The sequence below is a fragment of the Harpia harpyja genome, chromosome 3 (assembly GCF_026419915.1).
Source record: "Harpia harpyja isolate bHarHar1 chromosome 3, bHarHar1 primary haplotype, whole genome shotgun sequence".
NCBI classification, from domain to species: Eukaryota; Metazoa; Chordata; class Aves; order Accipitriformes; family Accipitridae; genus Harpia; species Harpia harpyja.
Genome location: NC_068942.1, coordinates 57,559,885 through 57,585,542, shown reverse-complemented (window position 1 = coordinate 57,585,542; position 25,658 = coordinate 57,559,885). Strand labels below are relative to the sequence as shown.

The 25,658-nt window shown below is 44.5% G+C and overlaps 1 protein-coding gene across 2 annotated transcripts in view; it reads right to left on the bottom strand.

Annotated features, from left to right (window-relative positions):
- ESRRB (estrogen related receptor beta) overlaps positions 1 to 25,658 on the bottom strand; it is a 132,178-nt gene that overhangs the window by 29,008 nt on the left and 77,512 nt on the right. For both annotated transcript variants that reach the window (XM_052782791.1, XM_052782790.1), the window contains exons 2-3: positions 14,375 to 14,784; positions 3,346 to 3,462 (exon numbers count right to left, since the gene is read on the bottom strand). In XM_052782791.1, the coding sequence (XP_052638751.1) occupies positions 3,346 to 3,462; positions 14,375 to 14,784 (527 nt within the window). The remainder of the gene's footprint in view (positions 1 to 3,345; positions 3,463 to 14,374; positions 14,785 to 25,658) is intronic.

Sequence of the window (25,658 nt, the reverse complement as noted above, 5' to 3'; positions counted from 1 at the left end):
CCTCGTTGCAATGCATTGATCGGAACTCTCTTAAAGAAAGTGGCCTGGATATTTGAGACACCTATTGATTGCTCCACTGGCTCTCTTCCTGCCCTGATCCTCATTCACTCAGCATTGCCTGAATAACCTGCACTTCTGTGTTAGGGCAGTCTCCCCAGACCTTAAAGGGCTACATGCACAGCTGTTCGCCTAGCTGCAGCCCATGTAGGGAGGAGAGAAGATGCCTGGTGACCCTCATATGCACTCCCCAAGGGGAAGGCCTAAGTCTCTCCTGCAGCATCAAGCTGAGCATTTCAAGAGTAAGGCAGAAGCTTGAAGTCATGGTTAGCTGTTTTTGCCATCTTTGAATACCGGTGTCCTCTGCCTGAAGAAGAGGCTCACGCCACATGTCCAGAAGGCAGGAGGTGGTATGTACATCATGTATGTCGACAATAACCAGGAAAATCTTTCCTCTCTTAATGAAAAGAAATCATGAACCCCTTAATTAGTTACTAATGGAATATCATACTGTTCTTCAGAGGAAGGACAGTTTCTTCACCCAGAAATATCCCTACTAACTTACCAGCGCACTGCCAAGGACATCAAGGAGAAACCTGTCAAGAGAAGAACTGTTTTCTAGATCTTGCCTTTAATCACAAGACTGTTTTTCTTCAAACTCCTGGTAATCAAGCAGGAGAAAGAACCTGGCTTTGCAACCTTCTGCCATGGATGAACCCCAGCAAGAAGAGAGAGGTATATCGAGGCAAAGTAGGAGGGGGAACTATTGAAAGGAAAAAAATCGTAGCTCAAGTATCAAGACACATCTTATCCTAATGAGTGCTTGGAGACTGCAGAGTAGGCCCTCTGGGGAAACCAAGACATCAGGGATTTTTAAAAACAGTTAAACTACTAGAAATGTACAGCTGGGAACACTCCTGCCCTGGCAGAGAAAAGGGATGGATGAGCTAATAGGATGACAGATCAGAGATGGAAAAGACCAATGAACCTTTTCTAATCCAAAATCCCTTGTCAATTCTGCATTTTTGAGCAAGTCAAACAATTATGGATTTGTTCTTTCCAGAAACTCCTGGCTCTGTGGAGACCAAAGACTGTAAAACCATTTTTCTCCCTTTTTGGATTTAGCTTTTAAAGATGTGTATTGATTGAATTCTCTATACTAATAGTTTGTGCTTTCACCAGGCTTCACATAAAGTTAACTAATCAGTCCTCACAATCCTTTTGCAAAGCAAAGCAGTATGACCCTTATTTCTCAGCTCTGGAAATTGAGCAAAATAAAGAGAAAAAAAGATGCCTGCCCAACATCACTTGACCACTCTGTGTTAGAACACAGGAGTCCTATCTGCAGATTGCTAGTGTAGTCTCCGCTGCTCTTCCTGATATTGTCATGTGTTCTTGCATCCCATTACTATCAATAAATCTTTACACTGTATATTCCACAGCTCTAAATATTATGGGCAGGATCACAGATACACTAATATCAATAGCAAACCACCCTTCCCGAGTGGCTTTAATGATGCCGAATCAATCCCTATATGAATAACTAAATACACTTCAGCGCAAAAGCAGCCTTAGAGTCGAATTTCAGTTTGCCATGAGTAGTATCCCACAGGGCTCAGGAGTTCAGGCACAGCATCATGTGAGTGAACCTACATTGCATGCCAGCCTAACTCTGGTCTGGAAGGAGTTAACTGTTTTCACACAACTTGGAGTCTAAGCCACAAAACCCTTCACAGGACCCTGCTCTAGACTGCATCGAAATCCCAGAACTGGAAGCAGAGAATGTCCTGGCCACACAGTCAGACACACCAGCGCCAGCTCCTGTGACTCTGCTTCCCCGGCTGCCAGCTCCGAGAGGCTCAACTGCTTGGATGCAGGGCAGCACAGATTCAGGCAGCCAGCAAGCCCGGACCCATGCTGCTGCTCTGCAGAGTGACTGGAGCCACATCAGGCTTTTAAGGTTGTTTTATGGGATTCATATGAGCAGGCTAGAGCGCATTACCAATCTGTGCTCCCACTAAAGCCAGTGTCACCTGTGTGGATTGGTGTGTGGGTAAAGGGATGTATCCCCTCCCCAAACTACCACATGCAGATAAGCAAGTTTCCAGTGGTCCCTCTCTAACTCCAAAAGTAGGTGCCTCCCTCCCAGCAGTGGATTAAGATCCTCTGACTCTACCATCTCTACACCTAGGTCAGGGAGGGCCAGACTACACAAGTCTGCATCTCCTCCCCTTGGTAACTGGTGTGCTCTAGCAGGAAGATATTTAACCACAGAAACTACACATCCATCAAGGAACAGAACAGGGTTTAACATCTAATCTACATTCTTAACAACACTGTCTGCCATCAACTTGCCTCTCAAGAAATGAGAGAGCCCTAGTGCAAAGCCATACACGCTCAAGTGACATTGTACAATTCATCACCAGTTGCTCTGATGGTATGAGCTGGAAGCAAGCTGCCTCCCAGCATCTTGGCTCCAGCATACAGGACTTGTGCAGACCACAGCCAGCTGCTGTTCCTTGTGGTTAAACTGAGGGGACCATGCTCTGCCAGGTACAGCAATGCAGAGGGTTACATGCAACGCTTCTCCTTCCTTCCCCCTCCTCCCCTCACTGCCTCTCCCAGAGGGACCCAAGGGAAACAAAGCTTTAAAGTCAATCCATAAGAATGTGTTTAATTGCCACTGAATTCCCTGTGGTTCACCTTGAATGGACAAGGATTGGAGACGGGGGTGGGGGGAGGAAAAGCAGCACAGGAGAGAAGCTGAACACTGCTCAGAGAGCACTGAACAGATCAATAGGCTGAGCACAATGCAGGCTGAGCATGCAGGGCAGGGGACCCACAGCTCCCAGACAAACCTGTGCTACCCACCATCTTCAGAAAGTCTCCTGAGTGCTAATATGGCCAGACTTTCTTTGCACACTGTGCCATAGCTCTGCATTAACTCCATCCTTCCCTTATGAAGCCCAGCCAACCCAGTCATGACCACGCAAGAGCCTGTCCTCCCCAACACTGCAAAATGACCTGGGGGGCAAGAAGAGCAACACCCTCCAGCCTGGGGTTCCTTTGGGAAAGGAAACAGTCTGGTACAGCTAGTTTCCAGTTATTTGTCAAATTTGCAAGTGCTAGAAGTAATATTCTAGCATGAGGGTGCTGACTAGAACCACTCGCCTCTCTGGACTGCCCTATTTGTCACTGCCCATCCTGACTGTTTTACAAAGCCTGTAAAAAGATACCTTTGGAAAGCCAGAGAGGGCAAGTGTGTAGTTAGCCTAGGAGATCCTGCAAGGCCTGGAGTCCTAGGTGCTGTTGGGACAGAGAACAATTCTCAGTCTGACTCTGTCTTACCTTCTTTTAGCATCCCCACTTTGAGGCATTTCATGAAGCGACAGGCCTGACAGGACTTGCGCCTCCGTTTCGTGATCTCACATTCATTGGTGGCCGGGCAGCTGTATTCAATATTCCCTGCAATCAAACACAGAGATGGTCACCCAGGAACCACGTTCCCCCCACTGACGCAGGGACAGGCTGTAGTGCCCAGATATTCCCACCACCACCAGTCTGTATATGCTGTATGTTTGCTCACTCCTTTGCACACACACAGACTCTGAGACCACAGTCAGTTGATGATGGCTCTTAGAGAGCCCAGCACTACTTATTAGAACACATTTCAGAAAAAAGCAATGCTGCTCTAAGTATTAGGAGAAACCTGTCCATTCAAGGGCCGGACTGCAATGCTGGGCTTTCGGGCACAATGTGTCCTCCAGGCATGTCATCATCCCTTGTGCTGCATCCCTTATAACCTGGCCTGTTCCCTGAAGTCCAGGGCTGAGAGTGGGAGCAGTTCAGACGTTAGCAGCATTCCCTTTGCTGCCAGTCTTGCTCCGTGTCTGAGATGGATGTCACCTGCCCTTTCTTGCCTTGCTTGGGGGACCAGGGAGCTCAGAGATGGCATTGCCTCCTTTGCTTCCTCCTGCCAGCTGGCATACTACAGGTAGCACATAAGCAGTAGGTCTAGATTGAGAAAGATGGATAAGATGTCCTGTAAAACGAACACAGGCTCTCTACACAAATCCTTCCAGTTTTACTTTATTAGTCATTGCGTACCTGCCTCTCACCCCTCTGCACAGAGCATCAGCATTTCTTTCCTCATTCCCTTTCATTTATGATCACCTCACAACACTGCCTCCGAGAAAAAGCAGGGCAAGAAGCATCCCAAATTTATTTCTGGTCACACTGTATTTTATCATAAGCCAAGAATGTAACTGAAACATGGATGTGAGGGTCTGATAAGAGGATGTAAGTGGAATTATGCTGGATGACAGTGTAATGCAACAATTAGTTAGTCCTAGAAGACAACAAACAGAAATGGCTGTCTCCATCCTGCCATTCATTTCAGAGATGATGTTTCTGAGGAGGGTTATTCAATGTTTGCCATGGAGCAGGACTGGAAATCTAAGCTTGACAGTGATGCATGGACAATGACAATACATTTAAGGCAGTCTAGCTACTGGGTAAATCAGGCAGCTCCGAAAAGGATTTCTAGGCCCTACAGTCAGTTCAGAAGAATGGAAAAGTTGGTTTGGTGGTTTAGAGCAGGAAATTGAGATTCAAGAGTTCAGTCAGAGCTGTAGGGAGAAGCGTAGGTAAGAGCTGAGAGAACACACAGTATGGCCTTTCCATACCATCAGATTAGAAGCAGAGCTTACAATTTAGTAGCACTGGGACAGAACTTGATTTTTGTTCCTACTTCTGTAATGGATTTCTGTGTTCTTGTGCAAGACCCTTCCTTCCTCTAAAGACAAACAATCTGATACATACCAGTCTCTGGGGGTGGTAATTAGACCTTGGGGTTAACCAAGAAGTTGGAAAGCCCATTGGGAATCTGAGTGGAAAGACAGAGCACAGATTCAAAAGGAAGAAAGTACCATTTGATGTATCTCACCATGCTTGGCCCATGCTGGGTGAAACCCCAGGAGCACACAACATCCAAAGCCTAAAGGTGATCTGCCTGCTAATTATAAACCTTCTACCTCTTGCCTCTTGTTTTGTAACAAGACTTGCAACTTGCCCCTAAGCTCTAGCCCAGCCACTCCATTCCTCACCATTGCTCATCTACCCCCAAAACGCAGTTTGTCTGCAGGAGCAGAGTGTGCTGCACAAGTTGCTTCCATCCAGACTGTATTTCGTCATTGTGCAGCACCTGAATTTCAATAGCCAGCAATGTAGCAACGTTCTCAGAGAGCTGGAAATTGAGATTCAGTCTTGATCTCAAGGTAATAAAAAAACTTCTGCTCTAGACACAGAGCTCCAGCACATTACAGACCCATGAGTACAGAGGCCCTGACCTCATGATCAGATACTTGCTGTGCCCCACACGGGAAGGAACAGAGCAGGAACAAACCTGGAATAAAACTCAAACACGGTCTCACTTTGGAAGGTTTTGCCTTAGTTTCAGTGCCCACCTTTCTCACCAAAGCCAGGACCAGAATTCTGGAGAGATGTAAGATTTCATGTTTTATGGTCCCAAGGCCAAAAATTTGGCCCCTAACACAGAGACACTACACCAAGGGCACTGAGCCCTTAATAGCAGCGGCAGGCAGTGACAGCCCTCATCTGGCAGCTCAAGGCGCCACTACATTGTGTCAAGCAGATCCCCCAGCTTCTCCATGCCTCCAGCCCATGGACCCCTTGACAAGCAAAGTACTGGAAATGGTTTACAAAACCTACATCACAACTAAATCTGATAGTGTCAGAGTAGGTGTAGGTACTGGTTACCATATACACACTGTATGTACAGCTTGAAAAAGCAGTTCTCAAAGGCACTTCTGTACTGGGATCAAGCCCATTAAAGGAGCAGAGCCAGAGGAAGGTGGGCACTGGGACTCCCCTTCCTGGGCAGCAAAGCAGTGGCCACCAAGTAGTGCAGCAGCCATGTTGTTTGCTGGTAAGCACAGGTGAAAAAATACACCCAGCCCTGGTGGAACATCCCTTTCAGCATGCTTATTGCCTTCACATTGAACACAGGCTCATGTGCCCCTTCCAAACACTGTGCCCAGTCTAAAGGAAGAAAGGACAAGCAGCTGTGTCTTACAGCCCTCTCTACAGGCATAAATGCTAGAGGTGAGGCTCACTGTACCCTCTTCGCACAAGACAACACTGCCAAAGTAAATGGAGTTTTATATCAGGCCCCAAAACATGCTCTGCGCTTCAGGTATTGAGAGCTACAGCTGGGGGAAATACCAGCCATTATTGCAGGAAACAGGGACATCACCAGGGAAGGCACAATCAGCATTACCCAGGCAGAACTCGTCCAAGAAAAACCATCATCTCCAAAACTTTAACAAAGTTCTCTGACTTTTTTTTTCTGTGCGTGTGTCTCAATTTCTTTTATGGGTCCTGGGGCTGGCTGCCAGCACAGTGAGCTGCTCACAACTCCCTGTAATTTCTGTAAGTGCCCTGTGATAAAGTGATGAGATTAACTCATCGGAATTCCAGCAGCCTCCCAGCGGCTGGCGGTCACACCACCAGCCTGGCTGCTGGCGCAGAGGGCTCAGAGAGAGTTTCCCCTTCACTACAGCAGCTGCGGGTGCTGCAAGGCCCTGCAGAAGAGCGTCAGCACACAAGGGTGCACATGGACAAGTCTGCATGCAAGTATAAAATTTGAGTCAAGTTTCAGCGTGTCATGAACTGTAGATTATGCGACTCGAAAGGGCAGAAAATGGGATAATCTAATAGGCAAAGCCTTGCTTTGAACTGTTGCTTATTAAAAGAGATTTCCTTGACAATATTTACATTTGATCTGAAAAAACTGCTAGGACCTCACCAATACCACGGGACAAGATTTATCTAAAAAATGGCTTCAAAAAATCAACTGGTGGGTGACCAGATCAGAGTTTGGATTTGTTCTAAGCCTTCATATGTCGCCTTGGAGGGCAAATCACTTCCTCTCTGTGTCCTAGTTCGCTCATCTGCAAAATGAAACGAGTGCCAAACCTACCTTCTGGGGAGATCATGAGTCTTGATTCATTAAGGTTTAACTGTACTTTAAAGCCTTTAGATGAGAGATGCTAAGAAACAGCCAAGGACTATTAAAGTGATAGATCATGGTTTCTATGCTGGAGAACTGCAAAATTACCCTATTTTCTGTAAAATTAGACCTTTGACTGTTAAACAGTTTGGAACAGACTTTCCAGTGCACACACAATAGGAGCACCTGAAAATTGCACGAGAGCTTGGTCATTGAAGAGACCCCATAGTCACCTTACCTCGCTGGAAGGGGAGGGACTGGGAAGAGGAGAATGCCTCCCTGAGCTTGGGGAGCACAGTAAAGTCCCACCCAGCTCCTGCTTCAGTTATGGACAAGGCTCCTCAGGGGAGCTAAGCTCAGAATTAGTATGGCACTGAGAGCATAAACTGCTCCCTGCGTACTGATCCTGCCTTTCTATAAAGCCTTTCTACGAGGAAACTCAGGAAAGATTAGATAGAAGTAGCCAAGAAAGTCTTAAAGCTAAAACATTTTCAGCTTCTGTTTTCTGAAGAAAACCGCTCATCTTCCTTTTTTTTCTATTTTTTTCTTCATTGCTTTTCACCATTCTTTCCCTCTCCTCTCCCTTCCTTCCATACTCTGTCCTGCTCTGCACTGCTGCACACAGACCTCTTAACTCTTTCTTTGGGTGACTCAGAGGGCCAGAGGACTGCAGCTTCTCCTGAATTTCAGGGAAAAACCCAGATTCAGACGTATCTGCTATTAAGTTCCAAATTCCATTCATTCAAGTCATGTCTTTCACTCTAGTGATTTGACACATCATGCTGCAGTTGTGACCAATGGTGTGGTGCCACTCTCTGCCAGCCCCCTGGGGCCAGAGGGCTGAGAATAGGAATTCCCAGGGAAATCCATCTCATAGGCACCTCAGCTCATGCACTTGTTTCCTTCTATCCCAATTTTTGTAACAATTGTTGCACTGCCCTCACGGTTGTTTTTTTCTTTTGGTTGGTTGGGTTTTTTTGGTTTTTGTTTGTTTGTTTGTTTGCTTGTTTGTTTGTTTTACAAGACCTGCTTGCAAAATACTGTAGCCTTAGGAAGGTCCCATCAGGCAGTCAGTATAATGCCTCCATGGCACAGCTATTCTGCATGACTGGGACAGTCTGCAGAAGAAAGCAACCCAACTTTTCAATAAGTCACTAGCTCTGATGACACTTTCATTTCAGGACCCACAAGCTTTTGTCCTGAATCCTCTTTACCTCCGATTCCGAAGGTAAAGAGATCATTTGGGTGTCTCAGTGAAAAGGGACCTGAAAACTGTAAAGAGGTCCTTGGTGAGTACAGTGCCAGACCAGCAGTTCCTCTGCCCTCAGCAGGCACTAGTCTGACCTCCTGCACCAGGGTGGGGAATACTGATAATACGCATGGAGTGGATTCTCTATTACCTTCCACCTAAATTAGCCCTTCTAACTGAGGCATCACAGTCTGAGTCCTGGTGTGAGGAGAGGTACTTTGTGAAAATCAGAGGAAAATCTCTCCAATGATCTCTGTGAGGTAAAAGGGGTTATTTTTTAAGCCACAGTTTTCAAAGAAAGGGATTCAAATATTGAACCTGTAAATCTGTATTTAGGCACTTGAATAAGCAACCTGATTTTCAGCATGGCTGTCCTATGCTTCCAGGGACATGTCCCTGATCTAGGTGCCTGAGTATATACAAGCATCAATAGAGGCTCCTATTTTTTGAAAGAAAAAAAAAACCCGAAACCCAAACAAACAGCACAAAAAAACCACAAAAAAAAACAAACAAAAAAAAACCCCAACAAAAGCAAAACTGAAAAACTCCCCACCCTAGTACACGTGTTTATCATTTGCAGGACAATGAGACTTTGGAAAAGCAGGTGAGATAAGCCCTAACGCTTAGATTAACAAAATTTTACTTCATGCAGCTTATACACTAAGAAAAACAGAAATGTGAGGACCAAGGCTTCAGGACTCTTGATGCTATGAGAGGAAAAGGGGGTAGCTATAGGTGTAACACCAGCGCTGTTTCATCCTCAGGGTGGCACACCTGGCTCCTTGCTTCACGGAAGAGGAACTGGACATTTTGCACAACCTCACTCAAATCAGCCTTCTGCTTGCATGAGGATGCAGGAGATGGGCCCCGGAGCTCCCTACTGGCAGCAAGTTTGTTTGTAGGGTTTCTGACACAGAAATACTTTACTGAAGTTCTACAGAAAAGATCCTGCACAGAGTTCTCTGTATAGATGCACTGAGGCAAAAAGAAAACAGAAGACTAATAGAGTTGAGTGCAGTGGAGATGGTTTTCTGAATCCAAGTGCTAGAGCTGTGAATAGTAAGCAGCACTCGGGCACTAGATCTGGGGAATACTGCACTTTCCCTGGTTAAGCTTCAAAAGTTTTTGGAAAGCTCAGAACATCTCCTGTTCTTTGGCTGTGAAATCCCACCTGGAAAGTAGCAGGCACGTTTCTGAGAAAGACAACAGGATAGGACAGTGCCTGGCTGCTGTGGCTGCTACTGTAGGGACACAAAACCTCCCTTCTGCATCTCACAGGCCCTTTGCTGATCCTGTGGATGGTAATGCTCTTCTGCTCAGGAAAATGAGCAAACTCAACTGCTCCTCCCTTCCCACTCTAACCACCGTAACGACAACCAGGAAGCCCTAGAAGACTACGGATTTTGTTACAAGCCTGTTATAAATCCCTACAAGTCTTCTAAGCTGCATTATCCACATTTTAAGCCCCTTCTTGGTGTAAGGGCATCCCAGCACAGCAGTTGTGTTGCTACATGCACTGAGTTTGAAGCTTGCAAGACTCAAGCAGGGAATCCACAGATGCAGACGCTTTGCCTGATACACAACCTGCCTATTCAGAAGATGATGGTAAATGTGTCTCTTCTCTCTGACTCTCCAATAACCAGTTCTCCCCAATATCACTGCTTGCAAGTGTGTATCACCTTATGGGTATGAGTTCCAAGCACACAATGAGATGATTCACAAAGATCAGAGAGAGAAATCTTAATTCAGATTTATTTTGCTGAGCTTTAAGCTTTTATTTTATATTAACGGGTCATTTTAGAAATAGCCTTAATGTTCACCATTTGAAGATGAAAAATAGATGAAGGGTAGTCACAGTCATGAATATGTTGAATAATAAAGGACTCATATGGTTACATAGTACTGTTACTAGTTAATATTCAGAATAGGCAAAACTACCTACCAATTGTAACGACTGATGAACAAAAGATAATGACAATATATTTGATTGATATATAACACTCTATCTACTGAGCAAACTATTAAAAGAAGGAACAGAGTAGAGTTAGATTAAGAATTTGTATCCCATAAGAAATCCAGCATTTGCCTTTGCCCTAATTTGTATGAAAGGATTAGTTAGGATTTCCATGCAATAGAAATTCAAAAAAATTTAATTCAGAAACATCTAAAACACATTATCTTTCATGTAACAGACCCGTTCCATTACGTTCAACTGATACGAATTTCTGGGTTTCAAACCAGACCTCTCTTAAGCACCAACAGCAGCACACTTCAACATGCCCAAAACTCAGATTCTCTCCTGTCTTCGCTAGGTTGCACCTTCCACAATATTCACAAAGTCAGGTGATGCCCATGGCACATGTTTTTATGGAGGACACTTGCATCATGGAGGTAAATGCAGAATGCCACTAGAATATAATGGGGACCCAAAGCACAGTTCCCACAAAGCAATACAGTTGCAGAGAAACAGGATTAAAGTTTTGTCAGACAAGCCTAGCTGATGGAAAATGCATCAAGTCAGTTCAGAATTTCTGACTCTGCCTCAAAGCGTGGGAAGTCCAGCCCTGGGGTTCAAAATAACATGTTCAGAGAGAAAGGCCTGCAGCCCAGTGGCGCGTGCTGTCATCTCATCTCAGGTTTTCGCCTTTCCATCTCAAGCACTGCCAGTGCTGCAAAGTGGAAATGACACACAGGTTTCCAGGCCTTGATCCTTCTCTTGGGCCATGTAACACAACATGAGAGAGATCATAGGTGTGACGCCCCCATAACCTGTGGGATAGGTTAGGATGTGTTGTGTGATCCTGGCTTAGTTCAGCAAAACCAAACACTCCAATTCGGCTTGAAGTGAATCAACAGTTCGGATTTTCCTGACCTTTTTTAATCTTATCATCAACATTTTCTTTGGGGAAATCTGACTTGGTAAAAATTCTGCTTTTCTTTGGAAAATTCCTACTGATGGAAAACTCCCACATAGCAGCAGTAGTGACTTCAGAGATAACCAGCCATGTCCATGCTGGCTTTCAGCCTATCTTCTCTGCATCACTTGAAAAACAACAGCCCTTGTGCTGTCCAGGACAGCCTGGCCTCACCTGTCTAAGGGGGAAAGTGAGTTGCAGAGCTGTCAGGCTCAAAAAAGGTCTGCAGCTTGGATGTCTGTTCTTCCCACTGCTGTAGCAGCAGGCTATTCCAGGATCCTCTTGCCTCAAGACATGCAGGTTTTACATGAGTTAATGCAGCTAAAAAAACCCAATAGGCAGACTGGGGTCATTTGTAGCAAGGGAGGGGAGTCGTTGGGGGGGGGGGGCGGGGACTTAGCGTGAAGCTCTGCTTCGTGATCAGGGGTATTTACACAGGGCTGCGGTAGTCTAATCATCCAGGACAGATTTAGACCCATTTTATAGCAGCATGCACACCTGTTACTTAATAAAGTTACCAAATGTAGGGCCAACAGATTAAGTACTCTCATAATAGTCATTAGTTTTTCATCTTTCAATGCTCAAGCACACAGAAGTGAAGTGGCTGGTCCAAGACCACAAAAGCCTGATGATGAATTTACCTACTGCATCTCCTGAGCACCTGGGAAATCCTGGGGTTGTAGCTCCATCTCTGTACTCAAACCATTGAGTCAATGCCATTCCCAGATACCAGAATCATGGCAAGTCTTTTGATACTAGCAGGGAATGTAATTGTATAACATACACATTTGCATGCTTTCTGCATACCCTACATCAATGTTAGGCAGCCTGGATGAAGATTTTCCCACTTCTTCAGTTAGATGCTTAACACATCTACTAAATATAATAGAGTTGCAGGATGAACACCTTTTGGAAATGCTTTTGCTACTTGCCATCTCTTCTACGTGATCCTTAAACCCTTTTCCCCTGCATACCCAGGGCTGTGCTTGGATATTGCATGCACTGCAGCAGAGCCCTGGGAACAGTGTATTTTCTTGACTCAACCAAACTCTGCAGCCCTATTTGCTGCCCACTCCCCTGGGCTCAGACTTCAGCTCCATAGCTGAAATTGCTCACCCTCAGGCACAGCATGCTCGACTCTCCCACTCAGAAGAAAAGCATTTTGGTACCTCAGTTGCTAGCCCAAGCTCGTGACAGGGTGAGAGAAATCTCCACTTACTCCTTTGCCCCATCTGTTACACATTAACAGGCAATCAGTTAGGGAACCACAGGGAGAGAATATGGCTGTGCTGGGGAGAGGGGGTTGGAGAGAAGCACTCTCCCTTCTTGGGATTAAGTCAGCTGACATATCACCCAGGCTGATACAGACTTCAGGTACTGCCGCCCTACATAATTTTCTTTTGATTTTCTCTGAAAACTCTTCAAAAATTCCTAGGTCTTTTTCTCTCTCTCCAGGTTAAGCCTCTCTTCTGCTCTGCCACAGAGGTGCCCCAGTATTGCTCCTATGAGGGGTTAGTTTTTCAGTCTCTTCCTATATAAGAAGCCCCTAGGGCTTTGCTTCAGAGTACTACCCTGTCCCTCCTTTAGCACCTGAATGTGCCAAAAAGAAACACTGGGAATGGGTCCAAGTGCTGGAGGAGGGACAGAGCCAGTGCTGACAGTCAGAAGTGCAAGTAAAATTCACATTCAATCACAGGAGATTCAGCAATGACAAATCACAGAAACACTGCCAGGGAACAGCCCAATGCCCTAGAGATGGCCATGCTTTCCACACAGCATAATAAAAGAGGAAGAGTCAGTGGGGCAATAAAAAGTGATTATTTCCACAGCTAGATAGTAGTAAGGAGAGATATCTGGAATCTAAGAAATTAAGCTAGAAATGGTGAATTCTGCAGAGACCTGGGCTGAACTGCACCCTGTACTGCTCTGTCCACTCCAGGGTTGGACATTCCCAGTGATAGAGTGTAATCAGGCCCATTCAATGAACAAAAATAAAATAAGTGCTCTCCCCACATGTGCATTTCTTTCATTTCACAGGAGATAAGGAAGTGTTGGTGTAGTGGATTGACCCCAGCCAACAGCCAAGTACACACACAGCTGCTTGCTCACTGGACATCTGTCTCTAGTCAACCCACCAAAACTCAATACACTTTCCACTGGAAGGTGAATGATCCTGTCCTTTTTCCAGTTAGAGAGCGTGAGAAATAAAGGGAGTATCTGTACGTCCAGGCATGTTTGCTCACACGGGGCCTGCTTATGTAAGTACACCCAAGCATCCATGGATATTGGAGCTTGCCTGGATGCACTCCCACTTTTGGCTATACCATTGTACCTGCGTGTGTGCACACCTGCGTCATACCTTGGGCAGTCAGGACACAGCCAAACACCTCATATGTGAACTGTACATGCAGGAGCAATGCACTGCAATTCATCTACACATACATGCAATGAGGTTTTCAAAATCACCTGAGGAACTTCTCATCCTTAGTAAGACTGAGAAAAACTGGGTATCTCTATCTCCTCCAGTGCCTACAGTTTTTATCTTCAAAGAAGTTGCATCTGAATGAAAGGGGTTGGTGGAACTGGAAAAGGATGAACACAGGATTGACTGTCATCCAAGTGCCCTGTCCAGCCTTGTGGTGAGGTCTGTATGGAGTCCACAGCCACAAATTAAGACTGGCAGGACAGAGTGAGAACCTCTCTATGCCTGTAATGCTGGAGTTTTCACCTCAAGGTGCAGACATCTCTAAAGAGATGCCATCTCTAGGCAGGGGCATCCACTCTTCAAATGAGCCTTAAAAACACCTTTAGAGTGCAAAGCATTTCCTTTCCAGGCCTCACTCCACTAGCAGCCACATTATCAGGGTATCAGTGCCACCAGCAACAGCAGGAAGATCCACTAAGCCAGACACCCAGATCTGGTAGCCAGCCAGGCTAGGAACGTGGCAAAGGTTCCTACCACCACAAAGCCTAACTTCATGTCCAGGTTGATTTGGAAGGACCAGAGCTGAGCAGGAGGAGAGAGGAAGCATACAAAAGGATGGAGGGTTAGGTGCATTACCTTCATCCTCCCTTTCCCCCTTTTATATGACATGGAAAAACTGCAGTCTCAGCAATGTCTGGGGCTGCCTCCCATTTTTGCTATGGAGTGAATGTCTCAGTGTCCCTCCCTTCCCACCATACCTTGAATAGTCCTCTTGAAGAAGGCTTTGCACGCCTCACAGGAAGCCACGCCGTAGTGGTACCCAGAAGCAATGTCCCCGCACACCAGGCACAGCCGCTTGGGGATTGCATTGAGCATGTACTCGCACTTGGTGGGCGAGTCCTCCATGATGGCGCTGGCGCAGTCGTCGTAACGCTTACGGCAGGACCCACCGCCAATCCCTGTGCCATTGAACATGGGTGGTGAGTCTAGGCCATTGGGATGCCCACTCATGGCGATGCCGTAGCCACCGCTAGCGTCGGAGGAGCCACTCGGGCTGTGGTGGCTGATGGCGTCGATGCCAGAAGATGGGCTGGAGGGCTCCGTCTTGATGAAGGACCCACAGCTGGAGGAGAGGTGCCGCTCCTCCGTGGCCATTCTGCCAAGCAGCCTGCGGGGAGAGAGCAAAGGCACTCAGCGGCCTCCTGGCCAAACCCAGCTCCAGGTTGGTCAAAAGAGAGCCCTGCTTTTCCCACCTCAGTCCAACTCCAGCTGGCTCAGGCAGTTCGCCCCCACCCAGATCCTTCTCCTTCAGGGGTATCAGTACAACTCACTAAGAATAGCCCACCTACTCCCCACAAACTCACGTTAGAATAAAGACAAGGCTATTCATGTAGATCATGATTCAGGCTGTTCACAGGCTGCAGTGCTGGGAAGGGGCATTAGTGCTGATGAGGCACAATCTACCCCGAACACAATCTACCCCTGGGACAGCAGAAAGAAATGTGCCTGTCTGTGGCAGGCCAGGTGAAAAAGATGTTTGGTTAGTTCAAGATGTGCTGCCCTGGCTCTAAGCAAAAAGTTCACTAGCAGACCCTGCAGAAAGGACCTGCTCAGATTGGATTTTCATTTGTAATACAGAAGTCTTGATTAATTTTCATATTGGATTCCTTACCCCCTGCTTCACTATCATCATTAAATGGGGAGCTTAGAAATTGAAGGAAAATCATCTGATCCGGTGTTTCCTCCAGCTTAATCTTAATCTTTCTTCTATTTACTATTATAGGGCTTTTGCATGGAGACACTTCTCTCAAATTCCCACTTCTTAGAGAGAGAGTTATGCTCTTAAGTATATGGAAAGGACTGCATCTTTACCAAATGCGCAAGCTCTTCTTATTTATTTTAGTCACAGATAGTCTTACTCCTTACATAAATGTTCAGCCTTTTTTTAGAACACTGCTAATTTTTGTGATATCTTACAGCAATGAGTTCCAAGGATTACTTGTGCGGTGTACGAACAAACAAAAAAATCCCACTTTTATTTGCCTATACTGTATTTGCAGCCTTTCAGGCTCCCTGAACGTCTCCTGACTCTCCTTCTCAGGAAATGTACTTTTGCCATGTTCTCCTCATTCAGCTCTTCATTATCTATATAATTGTTCTTCACGCAGAAGTTTTTGCAGACCTCTTATCTGCTTCATCATCCATCTCTGAACTTCCTCTAGCCTGGCTATTTCTGTTTAATCCAGAACAGAGTTCAATGAGCCAGCTCCTCAGCAGCATGAAACTGGCACCGCTCCATCACTTCTCCAGCTGAAGGTCTGGACAGTAGTCAAGACAAAGGCATGCCATCAATTACCTACTGACGTTACCATATTTTCAGTGTTATTTTCAGCCTATCTATTATATAACTCCTTACATTGTTTGCTTTTTTCCTCTTTAAATTAAAATCTAAATTGTTACCATTTCTTCAACAGAGAATATCAGCAAGTTACTTATTGCAATCCTCAGATCTTTTCCTGAGTTGCTACCGTTACTTTAGAATCCATTAAGATGTATGCAAAATCAAATTAATGCCTTCTGGTGTGCAATGTTTTGCAATAGTCAACATTGCATTTCAACTACCACTGTGCTGTCCATGCACCCAGCTTTATTAGGATCCTCTGGAGTTCTTCAGTCTTTCTTGATAATTTGATGTCATCTGCAGAGTCTCATTGTTCACCCACTTCCCAGATCATTAACACATGGATCAAACACTACAACACTGATCTTTGTGGGTGATTCATGTTAACCTTTACCATGCTGAAAATTGACTTCTCTTTCTTTTCTGGGCAGGGTATTTCTGCCCTTCTTTTCTGTCTCAGACACTTCTTAATTGATAATAGTATTAACCTGAGAGGTTAAATTTTCCCTTCAGCAAGACAATTTGTCAAAGGCTTTTAAGAAAACCTAAATACATGCGTTTTCCTGATGGCATGTCCAAAGAATTCTGACTGACTGGGGGTGCTTGACTCTTCTTCTTGGAAGCTCTGCTGGTTTAAAGTTACCGTACTATGGTCATGTGGGTAATTTCTATTTCTATTTCAGTTTCAGCCTATTTACCTGGTATTTGTGGCAACTCCTTCTGCCAAGAGGTCAAACCCAGCAGGGGACAGGACAAAACATTCTGTGATACAGCAAGGCTGGAGTGCACACTTATATATATATATCATATCTGTGTGTCTGTTGATATGAAGGTAGATGTTTGTATGCAGCAACTTCACAGTCCTGCATCCTTATGATCTCATTTGACCCAAGTATCTCCTAATTTTCCCTTCTCTGTTTCATCCTCAATGTTTGACCTCATCTCCTATCTCTGGAATCGATTGGCCAAGTTTGTTATTTGGCAAGGCTGTTGACCTTGAGAGTATGGGCAGGCATCTCACGTTCCTCAGCTGCTTTGCCTGGTGTTACTTGAGAGGAATCCAGAGTTTGGTCCCTCTCAGAGACAGCATGATGAGTTGGTGAATGCCCATGCTTTGCCCAGAGGGTCACACTGGACCAGAGGCCATGGAGCAGTTACAGGAATAATTGCTGCAGGTGCATTCATCTTTAATCCCGCAGGGCACCCAGACAGATTGCAGATCTCCTGGTGGAATGCCAGCTGACTGTGTGGAGGAAGATGAAGCTTTGCTAGCTGAGTCCAGATCTTAGCATCTCACAGCAAAGCTGAAAGCTGCTGTGCTGGCCAGATTCTGGAACCTTTCCCTACCTGAGAATTGTATTTGTAGTAAAAATCTGAAGATCACTGGGCACAATAACATGAGATTAGGGTCAAAATGGAAGGCAAAACCACCATAAAACACTGCTCTGCACTGAAAAACTCCACAGTAAAAGGAGTTGGAGTTGTAATGTTAAGGGCAGACAGAGGACAATGCTATGAAAAAGGCATGACAAGGAGGTGAGCTATACTGTCAGATTCAGTCAGCAGAGTTCAAATCCCAGCTTCTGTCTCTTAAAAAGCCCAAAATTCACAGAGGACCTCAACAGGACCCACTGAGGTATTTCCCTCCACTGCAAAAAAAAAAAAAGAAAAAAAAAAAAGAGGGGAGCTCAATCTCCTAAGACCAACTCACTTCTCAACTCACAACCTCAATTAAGGAGACTTCCTCCCCAAGGCAGGCAAACAGTGATTGTCTGATAGTGAATCAAGGACAGTAACAAACCCCCTACATCCTTACAGGACGCTCCTGTTCCCTTCCAGGATACAGTAATACATAGCAAGTTCTGGTTAGATGTGAACACATGCTTTAGAGGTAAAAGTCCTTAACACCAAGACAGATCAAAGATCATAGCTAAGGTACTCCAGCCATTCCAGAGCTTGTGTTCTTCTTTTCTGGCCTCTGGTACAACTTGCGTAGTTGACTATTGCTGGGCTGCACACACTGAGTTAAGCCTCACCAGCTCCGACTTTCTGCAAGTCTCATGGAGATCCTATGGTGATTTTTAAAGAGACTCAGAGTGTCCCCTGGCAATGAAATACAACATCTTGAACTTCAAGAAGAACAGCTAAATGTTTTTTGCAGAGTTCAAAGTGATGAACAGCCATTTTGCCCAGCTCTAGTTACCTTAATAGGAATGTAAAAGGAGAGAGACTTGATCCAACTCTCCTCGGTGCTGGCACAGGAAACTCCGTTACTATTTCTGTGCCCATGTAACAGGCTTAGAGGTTCTAAACATTTCGTTCTTTTCACCTTTCCTCATCATAGGTCATTCCCTCTAATCCCTTTAGCATCTTTGTGGCCCTTCTCTGGATTTGTTCCAACTTGCCTGGGTCTCTCTTGTAGCAAGGTGCCCCGAATCACACAGTGTGATGCCACAGCACTACAGGGGACAGTCACTCTGGAAAGCACACAGCCGGGCAGACATATGGACCAACTGAGCAGTAGCTTTGCCAGACATCAGGTTGCACATCAGCTCACATCATTTGATAGCCACTGTCTCACTGGGACCTCTCTGAACATAAGCTGCTTTTGCCACCGTGCTCTGCACAACATGAAATTTGGAGATGCTCCTTGTTCCAAAGTAGATCCAGTATCATCTTTAAACCACACACTGCTAATTGCCACTTGTTTTACCAAAGCCTGTTAATAATGCTCATTTCTTCAGCCTAGCTCTTCTTTTTTCTACTGTCAATTTTTTCTAGTATCTTTCAGTTCTGTCAACTGTAAATTTGAGAACCATGCCTTTTACATTTTCCTCCAGGTCACTAATGAATATTTAAAACCAAAACACTGCCCTTTTGGACACCACCTTTGCAGAAGGATAAAGAATGTCTCTAACCCTTCTGTTTACACTCTGTCAGCTAATCCACGATTCATTTCACAGGATTTGTATCAAAACCAATTTGATCTAATTTCCCTAATAAGATCTTGCACAGCTTTGTGTCAAAAGCCCATGCATGGTCCAGAGACAGTCTATCCACTGCATTCCTTTTGCCCACTAATTATCTAATTGTATCAAGAAAGGTTATTGTCTGCTGTACTCCTGTTTCATAAACCCACTGCTGTTTATGACTAACAATGTTGTTACCCTTTACGTGCCTATAACTGCCCTCAGACAAGCATGCTCCTGTCTCAGTGATTCTGGATGTAAATATGCAGGTTTAGACTAAGTCAACATTGTGTTTTAGGTTTTTATCCATTAGCGTTATCTCCCTCAGGCAGTGATATTGGGTTATTGTTACAAGTTTCTCCAATTCTTCTCCAGCCTTTCATCTTTTGCTATTTCTCTATAGTGGCTGGACTGCTTATGAGTTTAATGCTCTCTTGAGAACAACAGCAATAATAAGAGAGGGAAAGACTGCTAGATGGACAGGACCAGAAAGGCACAAAAGATTAGTGTTATAAAATCAAGGCAGTAAATATTGTCCCCCAATTTTTTTTTTTCTTTTAAACTTCAAGGATTACAAGTTTGGAATTGATGCAGATAAGGCTATTTTATTGCACATCTTTTGAGGTTATTTTTGCCAGAAATAGTCATTTGTAGCTATGTTCACCTCTTTATTCTACATCTGGATATGAAAATTACAGGAATTCAGTACTCTATCTACAAGCCTTCACCTGACTCAAGAGAAAACAAGGTCCACCACTCACACCTGCTTAGCAAGACAGCCAGAACAATATCCAGCTTTGTAACAGAAGGTAACCTTTCCCTATCAGAAGAATTCTCTATTGGCTAAAGGTATCCACAATTAAGTAACTTAATACCATCTGAGCACCTAAGTGCTGATGCAAACCCAAGTATTTGACCCTGTACCTTCTCCATGCAGCACTCCCTATTCCAAACTGGATCAAGGAAAGTTTAGAGGCAACACTGCCGAGCTTCTCTACTAGCTGGTCCTCATTACGTGATCTTCAATAGGAAAGACAAGGATAGCTCAGTGCTATACGCCAGTTTCCTGGAGGAAGGTAAGGAATGGGCATCAGAAGTTCTGCCATGTAGGCCAGTCCCTTCACCAGTATTTATTGATAAAATCACAAACTCACCAAACCAACATGTTGGAGATTTCCAACAGTAAGACTGAAATTGTCATTAAAATTAATGCTAAAATATAGCTGTAGGACTAGTATCAGCTGAGCGAAGGGGGAGAGAGAGAGAACACTCAGGCCCTCCTCAGGCAAAATCTTCTCTATTCCAGGCACAAGGAGAAATGTAAAAGGTCAGAAATGTTTTTTTTTGGGTGGTTCTCACAGCTGGGTGTGGATTCCAGACAGAATGAAATCTTGATTTTTTTTAAGTCCTTTAAGATCTACCATAAAATTGAAAAAGCCTGCAGGCGAGATGCCTGTACAGCTTTTAACTTCCAGGTGCCCTATGGCTGTGCTTGTGGAACTGCACTTCAGTCCTGAAGCCCATGAACAGGGAGTCCTCACCGTAGATTCAAGTTTTACTGGCAAAATCCAGGAAGACTGCCTGTATAAACCTCTCACTTCAGGCCCCAGCTTGTGACAAAAGCACACTTTGGATTGCACAGACATTTTTAAACCAACCATGAAAGACCAAAGAAGTTTAATCTGCAGAAACACCAATGATTTACACAGAGATAAACCATCCAACCTCTTCTCCAGTACAGGCCTATTTTTGCTATCAGTATTTGTTAGCCCAGATGACATAAAACTGCCCTGCATGTGTAAATGAGATATGCATATAATGCCATGATGCCGTTTGGGCAACATAGACTTTGTGTCCTTTGTGGGCCATATGAGAGAGCTTTGCAACCCACAGCTGGCTGACAAACAATACAGATCAGGTTCTCAAACACTGGCTGCAACACCAGTAACAAGCCAAATTTTGTCAGGTCGGTTTTTTTAGATACAAGAGACAGAAATAAATACTGTTTTCCAAGTGGCAGCTAGACATGACAGCTGCAATAACAGCCAGTGTAATTTTAGGTCACCTATGCAAAGAGTTAATGTCATGGAGTTGAGACGCCCACACCTGTTGGGCGACCTGCTCTTACCATGGACAGCTCACACACATGCTCCCCCACCCTGCCTCTCAGCTTCGAGGACACCCTCCATGGTGCTAGGGAGTCAAGGGGTCAGCACACCCACTGGTTTCTCCTGCTCTTCTACTCAATATGGACTTCAAATGAGAGAGACATCATCTAGAGACTCCTCATCTTCACTGACAGCTCTTCTCCACACAACAGTCCAAGAATAATGGGATCTGCCAATGTGCTACTTCACTCCTGTACAGTGGATAACTGTGGATAACTCAGCCGTACCAGCCACAGTAAAGGAAGCTTTTCTGGTCTTATTCTATCATACAGAACATATCCTGTTCCCCAGACAAACTTCATTTCTCTTTGGGGGTAGGCAAGAGCTTGCGTAGTACATGCCTGATGGGCATGATCATAAACATAAATCACCAAGTTACCAGTGGCACAGGCTTTAGAGGTTTTTTGTTTAAATCACAGTATTTTGCATTGCTATAAAGGACAAGAGAGTCAGAACCTCAGATCAATCTAAATATTTTTCTCTGGATTGCAGATACGATTTCTAAGAGTTCTGTCATGTTTGCTAGTGGCGGCTCCCTTTGGCTTGCGTGGGTTATGCCTCTATTCTATAGAGTATGGCAAACCCCAGACAGCCTGTTTGCAAGGCATTTGTCCATAATATGCCCACACAAGTACTACATACTTGTCTTTGGAACAAACATAAACCATAGCTTAGCAATAGGCTGATGAGCTTGCTCTCTAATTTGGAGAAGACAGCATTCTGTGAGTTCTACTCCACAGCATGAATACCAACCTGTAGTTCACAAACCTGGACTGCCAGGTTGTAACAAGGTCCAACTGTCAGCATTTTATTCTAAAAGAGTTACACCATCTAATTCCAATTACAACCATTTTCTGTTGGTTTTGGCTTTGCTGGGCATCAGGGCCTGGCTTTTTTTGTAAAAATGCATCACATTTGGCCAGCCTTTCACCCTTGCTCTGAAGAGAGATACAGATTTTTCTTATTTGCTTTATAATTTGATGGTGGGTTAGGGGAAGAACTTTTGAGTCAGGAGGCTGAAGAAGCTAAAATGAAAATATGTAAGGAAGCCAGCAAAGTCCCACAGCTCCCCAGGTGCAAGAGCCTATCTAGAGACCTGTCTCCAGGGGTCAGTTCCCCTGGTATTCCTGAAGAGAACTGGGTTGTATGAGATCTACTGAAGTGCGTCACTGGATGAGACCAGGTCTGCCATGTAGACTGGAGGAACATATTCCTTGCACAGCAGGGGAGATGGAGGCCCAAGCTGTGCTTTTCTGCAACCTAAGGAGATGGAGACAGCAAGTGCTCATATTCTGGCTCTTACACAAATAGCATTTGTTTGTCTAATGCCCAGGAGACATTCTATCCCTTTGACCCATTGCATAACCAGAGCCTAGTTACATATCGGTAGATCTTCTCTAGCCCAAGTTAGCTCATGCTGATGAAAGCTGCCGCAGCAAACTGTCTGGAGGCTGCTTAATAAATAAAAATGGCTTCTCATGGGCAGAAGACATTATGGATTTCCTACTAGCCTTTATCCCTCTCCTCATTCTTGTAATTTCTCTTCACCCTGAGGATGACACTCTTGTTAGTAAATGGTAAGAAGTATTACACAGATGAAGTGACAATTAATCTAGAGGTGTGACATACATTATCAGTTCATTCTCTTATTAACACATCACCTTTCAAAGGTACCTTGCCCTCTGGTGTACTAATGGTGCTCCCTCCAGACTGACTTGCTTAGCACTTGAACTAATGCTTCTTGCTTATACTTCCTGTTGATACCACAGCAAAACAAGGACCAGGACTGACTTGCTGTTCACTATTTATCCAAATTCTACCACCACCCTTCCCCCCCCCGCCATGTTATCATTCTGTGTTTCACATTTCCACTTCTTCCTCCACTATTTCTACATCTGGAAGACTGCTCACACCAGTTCAACAATTTTGCCTGCATAGAGCAAAGCTGCAATTCAATCCCTGTTGAAATGCTCAGCTAGACCTTCATTTCTTCTTGAATGTCTTTCTTTATACTCTGCCTATCTAGGGCACTTATAATCTATATCTCTCTTAGTACCTTCAGTGTCCTTCAGACACTTGTGAATGAGACTCGTACAACAACATGTTCAGTAAAGCACACTTCAAACACTTGTACGTCAGAATTTTGCTTCCACCTTTGCAGCTGGGCAAGGAAAGGAAAACCTCCAGCACTGCCATTCACATCACATTTAGTTTTGCATCCCAGCCTGATCCCTCGTCTCATCTCACATAGACCTTTTCTTTCATTCAGTACCCTCTTAGCATTTCTGAGAGAAAATTGCCACCAGTGCAAATTCTTCAGCCTGCACTTCCTTGCATTTCAAGATATCCATTGAAGGCACCCCTCCCTTCAACCTTGCCTACAATTCATGATTAACAATGGCAGGGAAAAAAAGAGAGACCCAGAGGTATTGCTTAATTCCTTCAAGTGTTTGAAGGAGTTAGGATGGGAGATACTTACAAATCAAGGACATAATCCTAGAAACAAATGTGAAAAGAGACTTAAGAATTAACATTTCTTTATGAATACTAGTTTACTGAAAGGGGACTTGGTTTATTCAGACAAAACCTGAACTTGTGTGTTCTCCAACATGGATGCATTTAGGAATTCTCTGAGTTTGACCTGTTAATTTTTTTTTTTGAGGGTTTCTGTTTCTTACACTTCAAAACTTACAGTTGTAGTGGGACTCTGCCTCCTTCTCCCACCCTTGCCAGGACAATCCAGACAGAATAGATGGGCTTTGCCTAGATTCCACCTGTAGCTCTCGGAGAAATCTATAATTAAGTGCCTCATCATTAGAAACATTACTCAAAACCAGACAGATCCTGAAAAACTGAATGAAATTAGTTCCACATAAATTACAGCATGGAAAATAACAATAGGCAATTATTGCTTTTCAGTTTGAAATCTTTTTTATCCCTGACTCTCCGGAAAGCATTTCTAAGATGATACAGTGGCAAAGCAAGATAATGGTGTGAGAGCAAACACTGAATCTGGCATAGGGGAGACGTCCCAGAACCACTGGAAAAGTGTGGAAGTGGGAGTGAGTGGGGCTGTCAGTGAGGATGGAAGCACAAGAAGAGAACTGCATGGGGTCAAGGACAGACAAGAAACCTGTGCCACGCAGTGAAGCTGGTACACAGCACTTGAACAAGCACAGAAAGGGAGTACATGAGAGAGGTAACTGTAGACCAGGCTCCTCTTGAGCTAATGAACACCACAGGTTTGAGGAGAATAAGCAATACATGGAAACAGCCAGTTTCCTTCTACACACCTTAGACTGCTGTAACATACAGGATTATCTTTAGCTACCTATTTAAAATAACCTCAAGGTTCAGTTTTGCTGAGTCTGTAAAACCCCACCTTTGGTAGGTATTTAGCAGATCTCTTACCACACACTGCATATATTAAGTAGCCAGTTGTATCTGACCCAAATTCCAGCTTCAAACCCTAATGACTCGTTCTAAATCCTCTTCATTCATCCATCTTCCAGATTGTTTGTCCCCATTTCCTTTGACTGACAAAGTAGATTCCAGTCCACTCAAGCCCAACCCTACCTGAGGCTCCACGGTGTCCTGTTTTCTTAGTTGTCTGAACCAAGACATGAGGAGGAGACCATGGCCACAAACCACTCTTTAGACAGAAAACTGTGTAACAGAACAAGCGCATAATTTTCCTCAACATTCTGCGTAGCTTGCACATTCATTTATCCAGATAAAAAAAAACCCCAAACAACTCACCCCAAACAAATTCTAAAGCAAAATACTTTAAAATTACCTCCATTTTACTCCCAAATTCGGATCACTGTTTGAAAATTTAACTAAATGTGTTTACAAAAAAAACCACAAAAACATTCCTTTCTGTCATGGTGAATAGATCATCTCCTCATCACAGGAAGTCTTCACTTTTCCCTCTTACTATTTTGGGACATGAAAGAAAAAAACATAAGCTTGCAAGGTCTTCAACCTCAGTTTCACTTCCTGTTCCCTGTCTTTAGCATCCCTACTAATGGACAAGCAGAAGGCAACAGACAGAAAAAGCAAAGCAGACAGACAGGCAGTCAGGCACCCACAAAGAAGCTATACAGCTGCTTCTACACTTTCATATAGTACCTTTCTGAGATAGGCTTAAGTGTTGCATAGCTTTATTCTGCAGGGTATCTGTGTAAAGCAGGTATGCATACATATAATAAAATTTATTGTGCGAATACACACAAACCCCTTCCTCACATGCAGCCTCCCACATCTCTCCTTTCCTCATTATGTGGATGCACCTAGATACCATTCCAGCAGCTTTGCTATAGAAGCCAAACTATGACTTCATATTTCCAGATCATCACCGTGAGTGTTCAGACCTTTATAGCAAACATAATGCAATAAAGCAAAAACAATCAAAAAACCACCACCTAACTGAGCTACATCATCCGCAGTCTGCACCTTGAGTCACAGCCCTGTGTCTACCAGAGCATGAGAGGGAGAAGACCTC